Source organism: Pagrus pagrus (genome assembly GCF_965226575.1).
Source record: "Pagrus pagrus genome assembly, chromosome: 11".
Lineage (NCBI taxonomy): Eukaryota > Metazoa > Chordata > Actinopteri > Spariformes > Sparidae > Pagrus > Pagrus pagrus.
Genome location: NC_140195.1, coordinates 740,409 through 754,155, shown reverse-complemented (window position 1 = coordinate 754,155; position 13,747 = coordinate 740,409). Strand labels below are relative to the sequence as shown.

Genomic DNA, 13,747 nt, shown 5'->3' with positions numbered 1-13,747 from the left:
GACCATCTTTAGTGTGACGTCACTTTAATGTACACTTTGACAATAAGACATTGCTGTTGAAGCTGCTGGAGGCGTTCAGGCACTGAGGTGAAGACGAGAAGACATTTAAACACAGACAGCTGCTGCTGACAAGAGTCCACAATATAAAAGACATTTTAATGTGAAAAACTTCAAACAGCTGTAAACTTTCACAATAAAAGGAGGGTCGCTGCAGGCTGATGTCACTGCCTTGCTCTGAGGCACTTCAGTGTCACAGACGTATTATGAAATAATAAATATTTTTATTTTGAAATGTAAAATGTGTAAAAAACATAAATAAATACAGCTAAAGAAGATCAAAGCTAAACCAATCAATCTAAAGTGAACTGAGATATTGATTTAAATGTTCAGTCTCTGAGTCAGCTGTCACTTTAAATCATGAGTAAATCTTTTAATCTTTAAGAAAAACTATCTGAATCATTTCCTTCCTAAACGTTATGAATCCACTGTGGAACTGAAAATACGACCTTTTGTTCTGGAATGAGCGGTTCTGGTCCATTAGTTTAAAAAAGATGATTAAAAAAAAACAGATATTTAAATAAATCAAGACGAAGTCATGAAGTTCATTTCATCAGAACTTTGACTGACGGTCTCAGACTGTCAGATGATCTTCTTCTGTTATTTCTTTATTTAAATGTCTGAACTGAGCTGGACTTCCTGTGCAGCTGCTGATGTTTGATGATCAGAACCAGAACCACTGTGTGGACCTCCATCAGTCACTGACTGCATCAACAACATGAATACATGTTCAGTCAGAGCGGACACAGCTGCTCGTTTCATGAGACTCTCGAAGTAACAAGATTCATTCTTGAGAAGATAAATATCATATATCTAAATATATATATGTGTGTGTGTGTATATATATATATATACACACACACACGTGTTTTCTTAAGACAACAAGGTATTTAATCTACAAACACCAAAATAATGAGATTCATGCTGAAATGATAGAAAATATCTTATCATGTTGAGATGATGAGATGTTTCCTCTGTGATGTGGTCGAGTGCTTCATCTAAGAATCAGAGGACATTATTACTTCAACTCCAGAAAATGAATATCGTTACGTCAAGATGTTTCATCTGCGAGTCATCGATCGAATCATCTCGTCTCTGTAGATAATACTTCAGAGATAATGTTGAGAACTGATATCTGAGCAGCTCGACTCCTCTGAGGCGACGGGATCAGTTTCTGGATTTAACACTACTGTGGTGAAAGACTGTTAAAGTGTAAACGAGCAGTAAAGTACCATGATAATACTGCAGTACTGTGATGGGACCAGTAGGAGTGCTGTAGTTCTGACTGCAGCAGCAGAACAGGTCCAATAAAAGAAATAAAGGAAATGTTTTGTCTTTGACCTCAGGGAGGATGAAGCAGCAGTCGGTCCAGACGTCCGTCAGTCTGTCGCTCAGGATCCTTTTTCTTTAGCTGCACATCTGGAGACAGAAACAAGCAGAGAGAGACGAGGTCAGACCTCCTGCACCATCACATCACAGCGTCCACGTCCTGCTCCTGCTCCGTCCTGAGGAGACGACTTCCTGTCTCACTGCATGACGTAACACTGAGCAGGAACCAGTCTGAGCTCAAATTAAAGGAACAGTTCATCTAAAACAGTAACCTCAGCCATCATCTCCTCCTGGTGATATAAAGTCAGGCTCAGCCATCGTCTCCTCCTGATGATATAAAGTCAGGCTCAGCCATCGTCTCCTCCTGATGATATAAAGTCAGGCTCAGTCATCGTCTCCTGATGATATAAAGTCAGGCTCAGTCATCGTCTCCTCCTGATGATATAAAGTCAGGCTCAGTCATCGTCTCCTCCTGATGATATAAAGATGATTTAAACATCAGATGGACGACAGCCGACATTTTATCTCCTTCAGTTTCAGAATGTTAAATAAATAAATTAATAATTAGACGCTTCAGTTGTTCAGACTGAGGGAGACGACTGAAGACATTTAGTTTTTTTGTTTCAGATGCTCAGAAATCTGATTTCATTTACATCTGAGGTCAAACAATGACGTCATACCAGAGCTGACCACGCTCTAGTACAAGTTAGAACCAGTGCTAGCCATCGTTAGCCACAGTTAGCAGTACCAGCTGATAACAACGCATCACCCTGTACTTTACCCCGAAGCAACATGTCCACAGACTGAAGCTGGACAGTCCTGTGTGATTTAATGAGACACAAATAAGACAGAAGTGCTGATAAACAGTTTATTCTACAGCTGATTGATTTTGAATTATGAGGTCGAGGATGATGAGGAGCTTTGAATTCAGAGACTGAAGTCAAACTACAGATGAACTGTTCACACGTGTTTCTCTGTAAGACGCTGCTTCACTCACATATTATCACTGATGTCATGTAGCTCAAGTTCAGCGACAGATAGCAGCTTTCAGTTGTCAATGTTAGTGAACACACCGTCTCTTTAACTGATCTAACCACTGAACCTCATCATCACCAGACTCCCTTAACAAATGTGGTGATTTTAAGAGTTGTTGAGTTGAAACAAACTTTGTAACGTAGTGAAACTCTGTCTCTGACAGACTCTGAATCATTGTCTCCTTCTTGTAAATTCAGCATTAAATGAAAACAGTCAGTTGTGTGTTTCCTTGTAAAAAGTGTCAGTTTGTGGCAGCATGGCTGTACCAGCCTGTCTGCTTCTGTGTCTAAAGTGCTAAAGTCTGACCTGCCAACATTTAGCAGCTGTTTGAACACACTGTTTACACTGATTTCACCATTTACACTCAATTTATGAAAGAAGAAACATTTTATTGATCTAAACATGTCACATTTTACAAACACACTAAACAGTAACCAGTATAGGCGACTTCTTTGTCCCCAGACTCCCTTAACAAATGTGTCAGTTTAGTGAGTTGTTGAGTTGGAGACACTTTATAAACTGTGTGAAACTCTGTCTCTGACTGATTCTGACTGATTTGTTCCTTCTTGTAAATTCAGCAAATGTTCTGCATGAACTTCTTTCTGTCTTTGAGGAGAAACATGGAGTCTGTTTGTCCCAGTGATGGACGGGTTTGTGTCATACAGAGCAGGAAGTGACATCACATCACTGGTTAAAGTAGCTGTGAACTGGATCAAAATGTCTGCCGTCTTTTTGTTGCCGACTTCAAAACATGTCACCAAACGTTAAAGGAACAGTCCAACATTTACAGAAATCGCCTCCAGTCAGATGAAACGATGGACATCAGTTTCATCTGTTCGTAGCATTTCTTTGTCGGAGCAGCTCGGTGAATCGGAAAGTTAGTTTTGATGAGCAGTTAGAAACGTCTGGTTAGTGCAGCCTGGCCAGCTCTGCCTGAGGAGACGAGCTCAGGGGCAGAAACAAACGGAGTGTGTTGCGTTTTATAAGGAAGTTTTTTTTTGGTTTGTTTATAACAATTTCTTCTTTACATATATTTCAGATGTATTTCTTCTCCTAACAGTGATCTCAATAATGTGTCCTGTAAACATCCTGTAATATCTTTATATAATATCTTTATATAATATCTTTTAAAATAATTTCCCTTCAAATTAAGACAAACTCCAGAGTCTTGATCTCATGTCCTTGTTTATATAAAACTTTACCAAAAGAAGTATGTACAAATTCAGAGGCATTGGTACAAGTCAACAATCAAGTGCAAACCAACAGATTTCATACAAACACAAACTTCCAGACAGGAAGAGGAAGTTTAAAACAGCCCGTCAGATCTGAGCCATCCTATTGGACGGTTCTCCTGCTGGATGTGAGGGAGCCGCCGGATTGGTTAGAATCTTACAGGATTGTGTTTAAACTTCCTGCAGGTGGCGCTCCAGACCGTCAGCCGAGATACTGAACCAACGACGAGGAAACAACTGAAGGATTCAACAGGAACTGAAACAGATTCCGGAAAATTAAAAGTTTGGTACAAATAAAAAAATTAATAAACTGAAACTTGCTGGTTTTTAATTTTTACCCTCAATTTGTTTTAAAAAAAAAATCTCCACTCGCTCTCAGTCGACTGAATCTTTAATTCAGCTGCAGCTTTTAGTAAATGATGTTTTTATTCTGTTGGAGACGAGGTCATCGTCTAAACTTTAAAAGTTTTTAACAAGAAAACAAAAAGTCAACGAGAGAATCATCTTAAAAGCTGAAACACTGACGTGATTTAAAGTGTTAAACTTCATCACATCGTTAAAAACAACTTTCTGTTTCAGTGGAAATGATCTCAGATTCATCGTGGTCAAATATTTCTTACTGAACACAGAACGGCCGCTCTGATTGGCTGTCAGGACGACCTGGAGCGACCTGCTGAGTCCCCCCCCCCACCCCCCTCCACCACATTAAATAAAACAACTCATATATTAATATAAAATCCCCAAAAGACACAAACTGTCAGCTGATTTCTTCTTTACAAAAAATAAAAGGTTAAATGATATTTCGTCTTTTTCTTTCTTCACAGTTCAAACCGCCATCTTTGATTCTGATGCTGAGAAAAACTATTAAAGTAATTTTTTACACTTTTGGAAGAAAAAAAAAAAATTTGATTAGTTTTTTGTCTCGACGTCGACGTGCAGGAGCGACGACACGCGGCTGATATTCATTAAAGAAAATGATTTATTGTGTCGTTGTTAAAGGAAAACACTAAATATTTGTCCTGATTGATTCTGTTTGGATGTTATGAAACATGTCTAATCAATAATCATTGGGAAGGGAAGGAAACATTCAGTTAATCGATGAATGTTTGAAATCTTTCATGACTTTCTGCTAATTTATAGACACAATTCTGAATCAGCAGATCGAAGAATGTGATATTGATCCTAAACATCAGGTCATCATGTCGGCGACAGCTGTTTTTAACCTGGGCTTCAGATTTACAGGTTTCATGTGACTTTTGGTGAGTGAAGTAAATACAGAGCCCAGCGTTAAAATACAGGAATGTCCCTTTAACGCTTCTGTCATTTATGTTCTTTGGTGCTTTAAATCAGATTATCATCCACTGGTTGATACGTGGGGACGTTTCAGCGGCCGCTCGCTTCACTTCCTGCAGCAGATGAAGCTCAGACAGTCGGTGAGCCGTCGTCGCCTCCTGCAGACGTCCGGAGACAAAACAACTCAAACTTTCCTCCCAAAGTGAAACGTAAACACCACGAAGCAGCTCAGCTGACGAACACGTCCACTCGGACGAGTCGACGCGCAGCAACGGAAAAACATTCAGGACGCCTCGGCAGGACGTCTTCAACAAGACGCCTGCAGCAGGACCAACGTCAGAATTAAAAGGTGCTCCAATCAACGAGCACATCGCCTCAGCTGCGCCACAGCTCCAGGTCAGGACGTGTCCTCAGAGCAGGAGACAGAAAACCCTCGTCTGTCTGCAGAGTCTCAGACGGGACAGAGTTCCAGCTGGTCTGAGTGAACTCTGCTAACTGTACACCGCTAACCGCTAACACCGACACAATCATATGGCTTCTGTACAGATGAGAAGAAAAGGCACCGGACACAAACGGTCTCAACATGGCCGCCGCAGCGCCACGTTGGACCGGTGAGATGTTTCCACTGTGCAGCTCCACACGGACGTGACGACAGCTGAGGATGATTCTCCGCTGAGCGAGCGGACGATCAGCTCTGATGTCTGAGGAGATATTAATAACTCTCAACTGATGATGAAAATGATCAATATCTGTCTGACAGCTCCGACCTGAAGCTGCACAGTGAAAACCTTCAGTCTGTCCTCGTCAGCTCCTCCTGCAACAACAAGAGTCAATGTATCGTCAATAATCTGTGTAAGGCTTCCTCTGTTCAGTCGGTTAGTGAAGAGTTTTAAGGCAGAGAGGGCGAGACGACAAACATGAAACACACAGACAGCTGGTGGTCAGGGTCCTCCTGCTCCTCCTCCTCCTCCTCCTCCTCCTGCTGCTGCTCCTCCTGCTCCTGCTCCTCCCCCTCCCCCTGCTCCTGCTGTTGTGCTTTGAGCAGTTAGTCTGTGATGTGGACGGCGGGTGGAGGAGACACGACGCCTCCCTGAGCTCTGAGGTGGAGGAGAGGTTAGTGTTTAGGAGGAAAAGCAGAGTTAAAACCAGACGTTAGGAGCGTCTCCTCCTCTTCCTCCTGGAGGGAGGAAGCAGGATTACAGCAGAGGAAGAGGAGGAGGAGGAGGAGGAGCAGGAGGAGGAGGAAGAGTCTCTGCTCTCCTCTGCGTCACAAACCAAATGTTAGTTTTGTGTTCTGAGCAGGTCATCGACTCCTCACTCCTCCTCTTCATCACATGAGGAGGAGCGTGTGATGAAGAGCAGACGCAGGTGGCTGGAGGAGGAGGTTGAAAGATGAGGAGGAACAAAACATCTCCTCCTCTTTTCTCCTCCATGTTCAGGAGGTGAGGAGGAGGTCAGAAGATCAACACAAGGTTGTGAGACAGTAAGCAGGAGGTCAGCAGAGGGCGAGAGACCTTTGCAGAGAGCAGGTGAGAGAGCGAGCAGCGGCAGATGAACCCAGATTGACCTCTGACCCCGCCCACAGCAGACAGGAAGTGAGCACCACGCCACAGAGAGAGAGAGAGAGACAGAGAGAGAGTCACTTCACCAGCACTGACTTTGGCAGAAACGCCTCCATCTCGGCGCCTCCGGCCGTCCTCGGCAGGGTTGAAGACGCCGAGGAAGACGAGGAGGAGCTTGAGGACGAAGAGCCGCCGGCCGCTTTAGGGAGGCTGTACATGTAGACGGCGCCGATGACGAGCCCCGCCCCCGCCGTGAAGAGCAGGTCCACGTGGAAGCCGAACAGGTAGATGGACATCACCGTGGAGACGATGATGGAGAAGGAAGTGGCGAAGCCCTTCAGGATGTTGTCGGCGTACTTCACCACCACGGCCACCAGCAGCCCGCCGAACGCCTGGTTGAAGATGACGCACCACACCATGTCGGTGTATCCGAACAGGAAGCCGCGCTCGGCGATGGCGGCGCCGTCGTTCCACCACAGCCCCAGCATGCCGAGCGCCGTGCCGAAGATCCCCAGCTGCACGTTCCTCACCCAGACGGAGGCCGAGCTTCCTTTCAGGATCTTCTCAAAGTAAACGCCGGCGAATCCCGACGACAGGCAGCTGATCACCACGGCAACCAAACCCGCCATGTAATTCTGATTGGAGCTGTCCGACACCGACGCCTCCTTCTTCCCCTCCTGCTGCACCTGAAACCAGACATTCAACACCGGATCAGCTCACCGACCAATCAGCAGGCAGCTTACTCAGCACAGCAACAGGATGAAGCAACACGATCGATCAGTAACATCCGATAAACAAAATATGAGTAATTTAAAGTTTACAGTGTTGTTGTTGTTGTTGTTGTTGTTACAGCTGTAGCCTGACTGTAAATACATTAATGCAACAATGAGACTAAAGCTTCTTCAGCGTCTGGATGTTAAACTGGAGCTGATGATGAATCAATGAGTCGTGTTTGTTTCTGATCTCAGTAAACATTAAACAGCGCGGCGTGTCGCAGCGCGGCGTGTCGCAGCGCGGCGTGTCGCAGCGCGGCGTGTCGCAGCACGGCGTGTCGCAGCGCGGCGTGTCGGCGGAGGTACGGCGGAGGCTGAACCTCGTACCTGAACGATGGCGACTCCGGCGAACAGCAGCAGCAGAGAGACCCACTGGACTCTGGACAGAGACTTCCTCAGCATCAACACGCTGAACAGAGCCGTGGTGAGGATCTTCAGCTGGTACGTCACCTGAGGACGACACACTCGTTACACTTCCTGTCAACAACAGCTGCTGTGTGATGTGATTTCTGTCCTCAGCTTCATGTTCAGATCAACACTGTGTGTCACCTGATGAACCTCCGTCCATCTGATCCTGAGCTCCACCTGAAGAAGTATCTGCTGGTTTCAGTCTCCAGGTTCAACAAAGTGTTCAGAGTGAAAACAGTTTCATCTTCTGAAGAGTTTGAACATATTTCATCATTTATTTTTTATATAATAAATAATATATATATAATATATAATTACTTTTTTGTTATTTCAGAGAGACTAAAGGACAGAACAAGGTACCATCAGGTATCAGTACACAGTGTAGAGATGATGTTTGTTCGTAGCTAACTGAAGTTAGCATCGCTCTGGTTCCCTCCACTGAAAGCCTGAGAGATTGCTGAATATTATTTTAGATTAAAGGTATAGCTGGTGATCCTGTTCAGAAACACTTTGTTATACTGGGTGAAATGGTCTTCCCACCCTGAGCGTAGTCCAACATCATGTGTTCAGAAGAAGGACTGAAATAAATCAGCCCTCTGTGGCAGCTGCAGGCCTGTAAACACTGACCAATCCCTGCCTCTCGGTCCGAGTTGAAAGAACCAATCAGAGGCCTTCATGTCTCGTCCTGCCAACTTAGCTACTTTTGTAGCTTGTATTAGCCCAATGCTAACGGCTCTCCTCTGCCCTGCTGACGGACCATAGACATATATACAGACATATATGCAGCGGGCCAACCCGCTCAATGAGGCGTCTATGTATATATGTCTATGTGACGGACTGTCTGATGGGGGCGGGGCTTTGGACAGAGCACTGACGGGAGGGGGAGAAGGGGGCGGAGCTTAGAGGAGGTGCCACTTTCAAATCTTGCTAGCTCTCCAACATTACCAACTATAGCTTTTAAGCACAAAATAATGTTCTGATCCATCCAGGTTCTGTTCAGCAGATAATCTCCACAGATGAACTCCACTCTGATGTTTGAAGGTAAATTAAACGTGTAGCAGTAAAAAGCTAATGCTAGGCTACAAACAGACGACATCACGGTCACATGACTCAAACGTCTCCACCACTGAGCGTCTTACTGCACAATTACTATCCAGGTTTCTATAAACTGATCAATGTACAAGTTGTAAAGTCAGAGTGAGAACAGTGTGTAACTAAAGTGGGCCTGTAAAGACGACTAGTGAGGAGACGAGTCTCCGTGTTCGCTGTGAGGACGTTTAATGTCCCCGACAACCTCTGTAGTCTCATTCAGACACTTGTTAGCAACCGCTAACCGTTTTTAACACATGAAGAGCTTCATAATTAAACTGTGGACATTTAATGATGAGTTCATATGTTCAGCCTGTAACACACCTTATTTCACACATTTAACTGGAAACACATCAACAGGAGGGGACAGGATGTGCTAACATGCTAACATGCTAACAGATTTACAGGTTTTAGGACTACAGCCTACATCACTCTGGAGTCCAGGTCGCATTATGGGCTCACATGTGACTGTATCAAACCTCTGAACAGGCTCCACCTCCCTCCTTCTGTCAACATCATGTTATTAATCAATATTTGGAAAACTGATTTCGACTTTTGTGAATCATAAAGTTTTTAAACCCTGATTTGTGGCACGTCCTTGGACCTGTTCACAAAAGACAGAACATCCCCGACTGAAGCTTTGGATCACACTGAGTCTGACCTGGAAGGTGGCGGCCGGCAGGTTGGAGATGGCGATGTACTGCAGGTTGTTCTGCAGAGTGTAGATGAGCGACGGGACGGCCAGCTTCAGAGTGTCTTTGTACTGAAACACGATGGAGTCGACCAGGAAGAAGAGCGTCTCCTTCACATTACCTGCAGCCACACAGAGAGAGAGAGTCAGGTGTTACTGTTCACTCTAATGTCGTTCTACCACAGCATCCTGACGGACGGCTGCACGGCGACGGGCTGAGGCCCTCGGATCATCTCCAGATCATCTCAGTATCATCACTGCAGAAGTTAACCGGGTTTTTTTCTGTCCAGCTTTTAGTTCTGCTTCTGAAATGAGCCATGATATTTGTCACCGTGACGATGAGGGATCAATAAACACACCTGTTATATTTCTGTCTTCATCTCATGTTTCTAGATTCGTTACTTTTCTACGTGCGTTCATGTTGTTGTTTCACTCACATCTCTTCTGCAGCAGGATGATGAGCAGACACGTCAGGACCTTCAGGACCTCCGCCATGACGACGGCTGACGTCGCGAAGAAGCGGTCGCCCGGCAACGTGCGGACGTATCGGATGCTGAGGATGAGCGATGCATTCTGGACCACCAGCACCGCCAGGCTGATGTACTTCAACTTCCTGTTGACTGCAGGGACACACACAGTACCACTCGTCACGTTGTTGTTATGGAGACAAGAAGATAAAATCATTATTTGGTAACTTTTCCAAACTTGAAAAATAAACTTCTGCATCAGTGTCCTGATGCTGCTTCTTCCCATCATTTTCAGGTTTAATGTTCATTTCTATTCTGATGTGATAAAGTCCAGTCAGGTTCTGACAGCAGTGACTCGGTTCAGGTTCAGAACAGATCATCAATTTAAAAAACACTGTTTCTGTCTCGAGGTCCAGTTAAAATATCCTGGTTTCACACTTAGATGTTGAAAATGTTTCTGTCAACGTCTCAGAGTGACGATGTTCCGCCTCTACTGGTACCGCCTCCACCGGGCTGACATGATGATCTGAATCTTTCTCTGTTCTGTTTACACACACACACACACACACACACACACACACACACACACACACACTAAATGACGTCGATACTCCAAACGACGTCATTTAGTCCATTTTTACAGCCTCAACAGTCGCTATGCTGCATCTGCCTGGAGGCACCGAGTCTCCCTCACAGCGTTTGCACTACAGAAGCTGCGCCGGACAAGATGAACGAGACTCGCGATAGATACACACCGGTGTTTACTTCCTGCTGCGAGTGTCAAAGCTTCAAATCACCAGTGCAGCAGATCCCTCTTGTGTTTGTGTGTCGCTCGGTCACTCGCAGCAGGAAGTAAATGCCGGTGTGTATCTATGGAGCGTGCCTCCGTGTAAACAGCATAGCGACTGTTGAGGCTGTAAAACTGCACTAAATGACGTCGTCTGGAGTAAACTCTGGATGTCGCCACTTCAGGACACTTGGATTGCAGCGGACGAGCAGTATGGAGGAATATTGCAAAGTTGTTGTGTAGTTTTATGGACCTTTTCCTCTCGGCACATTGACGCTCGTTATATGGATTACTGCTGCCGGAGGGAAGCACCGCGGGGCTGCAGCTGCACTCTGAGGAATAAGAAACTACACCGGACTTCTCATCAGCAGGAGGGGGAGTCCATGAGGACTGAGTTTTGTTTTAGAGTGAACTATTCCTTTAATGTGTCATTTTTTTTTATTTATGGTGACAATTAAGCATTAAATTACACAATCATTTATATATTTATTTATATATTTGATTTTGACACTGAGCAGCTGCCTGCAGTGGTGCCATGTAACTGAGTACATTTACTCAAGTACTGGACTTCAACATATTCAAGGTACTTTATACTTTTACTCCACTACTTCTCAGAGCAGCAGTGAATCGTCCACAAACATCACATAAAAACACGGATCACTGCAACAAGAGAACTTTCAGTACTGAAGAACACTGAGATACTTTTACTGAAGTAAAGATTGTAATTCAGATGTTTTACATGTAGTGGAGTATTTACAAAGTATCTGATTACTTCTGTCACCACTGACTGTGGTATTTATCAGCCTGTGTGTGTGTGTGTGTGTGTGTGTGTGTGTGTGTGTGTGTGTGTGCGTGTGCAAATAAAGGAGTGTGTGTCACCTGCAGTCTAAACCTCCACGTCACCAGCTGCCGAGCCTCCTCAGCCCACAGACACACCTGGTTCTGACACTGTGTCGGGCTCAGCCTCCACAGTGAAGCTACATCAGCAGCTAACAGCTAACAGCTAACAGCCTCAGAGAAACTAGTTTTACACCAATAAACAATTAGCCTAGCACTGTGCGTTAGCCTCCTGCCCAGCTAGCGTGCCAACAGTTAAAGTCCTCAGTTTATATTAAAAGTCCTGACGTCACTTAATAAACACTTGACCCGGTGTCAGGCCCGGTAGAGATCCACGAGTGTTCACACTGGCGAACTTTCCGGGTTAACTCTGACAGATACTGACCCGCTTCGAGTCAGCTAACTTTGGTTAGTTTAGCCGCTAGCTAGCTCGCTAGCCTCCGCCGCCGTCTGCGTTCACAGGACCACGGAGGAACTTTGATCGATCGTTTATCGATTTAATCGATTTATCAACAGAAATCAAATTCTAATTCTTGTTCCGACACATCGGCTCACTCAGCGAGCAGCTACCCGGGTTCAGAGCCCCGCGGGCCGTGTGAAGTGAACTCCTGTCCCGGTCCTCGGGTCTCCCTCCCCGGACACACTTACCTTCACTCTGACCCCGGCTCACCGCCTTCTCCTCCACCGCCTGGCTGTGCTTCCCTGCGGCCATGCTGCTCTCCCTCTGCCCGCCGTCCGGACCGAGTCTTCACCCCGCTGCCTGCTCGACTAACAGTCCGCTAGCCTCCCAGCTAGCCCCGGCTCACAGTGCAGAGCCACCCGGAACTGAGCTCCGGTGTGTCGGTCAGGTTACAGAGGGAGGCGGCGGGTGTGTCAGGCGGATGTCTGACCGGAGCTGAGGTTAGAGGAGCCTGCGGGGGGGCCACCGCACCACCGGGATGAAAACAGGCAGAGGAGGCTGCGATGCGTTCAGGGACTGAAGGAACTACAGCTGCACAGATATGACGAACTGTCTGACAGGATGTATCACTCTGATGGAAAAACATAGTTTCAACCACGTCGCAGAATATCTGCTGTAGTCTTTGAAATGTGAACTTTAATACTATTTAAATAATGTCGTTTTATCATTAAACATCATGTAAAAAAACATCAATAGTGATAGTTTGTATTAGTTTTTAATTAATTAAAATGATCATATCCACGTGTAAACATGTATTTACTCATTATTATAATTCTGATGAATGTCTGTCTAAATGAAGCTGAGTGAGAGAAACGCTTTTCTGTTTCTTCACTTTGATATTGTGATGCTATAAAACTGGGTTAATTTCCTTTTACTCAGAAACACTCTTTAAAGCTAAACTGACATTTTAAAATGATCTTTAATCTCAAACAGGATCAATGGAAGTTATTGATAAAATAAATACACATTTTTCATTTGTTTTGATGATTCCTCATGTCAGTGACTCACTGGTTGTATATGAGCCTGTGTTTATTTATTAAAACATACATTTGTCTTAATGTTAATTAATAGTGTCCTGAATATATCTCATTATCTGTCTTTTTGTTTGTTTTATGTTCAATAAAACTACAAATAAAAATATAGAACGAACAGGCTTAATAATCCACAAAACATGTTAAGTAAAAATGATTTGTTTCATTCATCATGAGAGAAGATGCTCTGTGGTGAGGAGCTCTGAATAAACAGTCAGAGTGAGACCTCCTCTCCTCCTCCTCCTCTCTGATCCTGCTGACAACAATCACTTCCTTGTTCTCGTCCAGGTTGAACATGGAGGAATCCTATTGGCTGCCGGGTGACACCTCACCTGTCGGATGTCTGTGATGTTCAGCGCCACCTGCTGGAGGAAACTTTCTGCTTGTTTAAAATGTAGAAAATAAAAGCAGCAACTTTTAAATGAAAACTCTAAAAACACAAACATGAAATAAAACATCATTATGATGAAAACTCTGATAACATTATTAATGTTATAAACTTCAAAGTGTCTCAATAGTTTATAAAACATTTCAATTGGAAGTTTAATCAACTATAAAATGACCTTTTATTAACGATGGTTATTGTGACGACAGACGACAGAAGAATAAATCAATAAATTAATAAACTTCTGTTCTTTGATTTCTTTGACGAGTTTTAAAGATTTCAGGTTTCATGATTCTTTCTTTTCTTGTCAG

The 13,747-nt window shown here is 44.4% G+C and overlaps 1 protein-coding gene across 2 annotated transcripts; it reads right to left on the bottom strand.

Moving 5' to 3' along the window:
- On the bottom strand, window positions 1-12,828 carry slc35a2 (solute carrier family 35 member 2). 2 transcript variants are annotated; one of them, XM_084365568.1, is made up of 6 exons: window positions 12,209-12,828; window positions 9,907-10,089; window positions 9,440-9,591; window positions 7,609-7,731; window positions 6,605-7,194; window positions 1-1,476 (listed from the first exon to the last, which is right to left on the bottom strand). In XM_084365568.1, the coding sequence occupies exons 1-6, from the start codon at window positions 12,270-12,272 to the stop codon at window positions 1,449-1,451; spliced, it is 1,140 nt and encodes a 379-aa protein (XP_084221694.1). In that variant the 5' UTR covers window positions 12,273-12,828; the 3' UTR covers window positions 1-1,448. The 2 variants fall into 2 exon arrangements, with proteins under 2 accessions (XP_084221694.1, XP_084221693.1); XM_084365567.1 differs by lacking the exon at window positions 1-1,476 and adding an exon at window positions 3,588-6,043.
- Window positions 12,829-13,747: the final 919 nt, after the last annotated feature.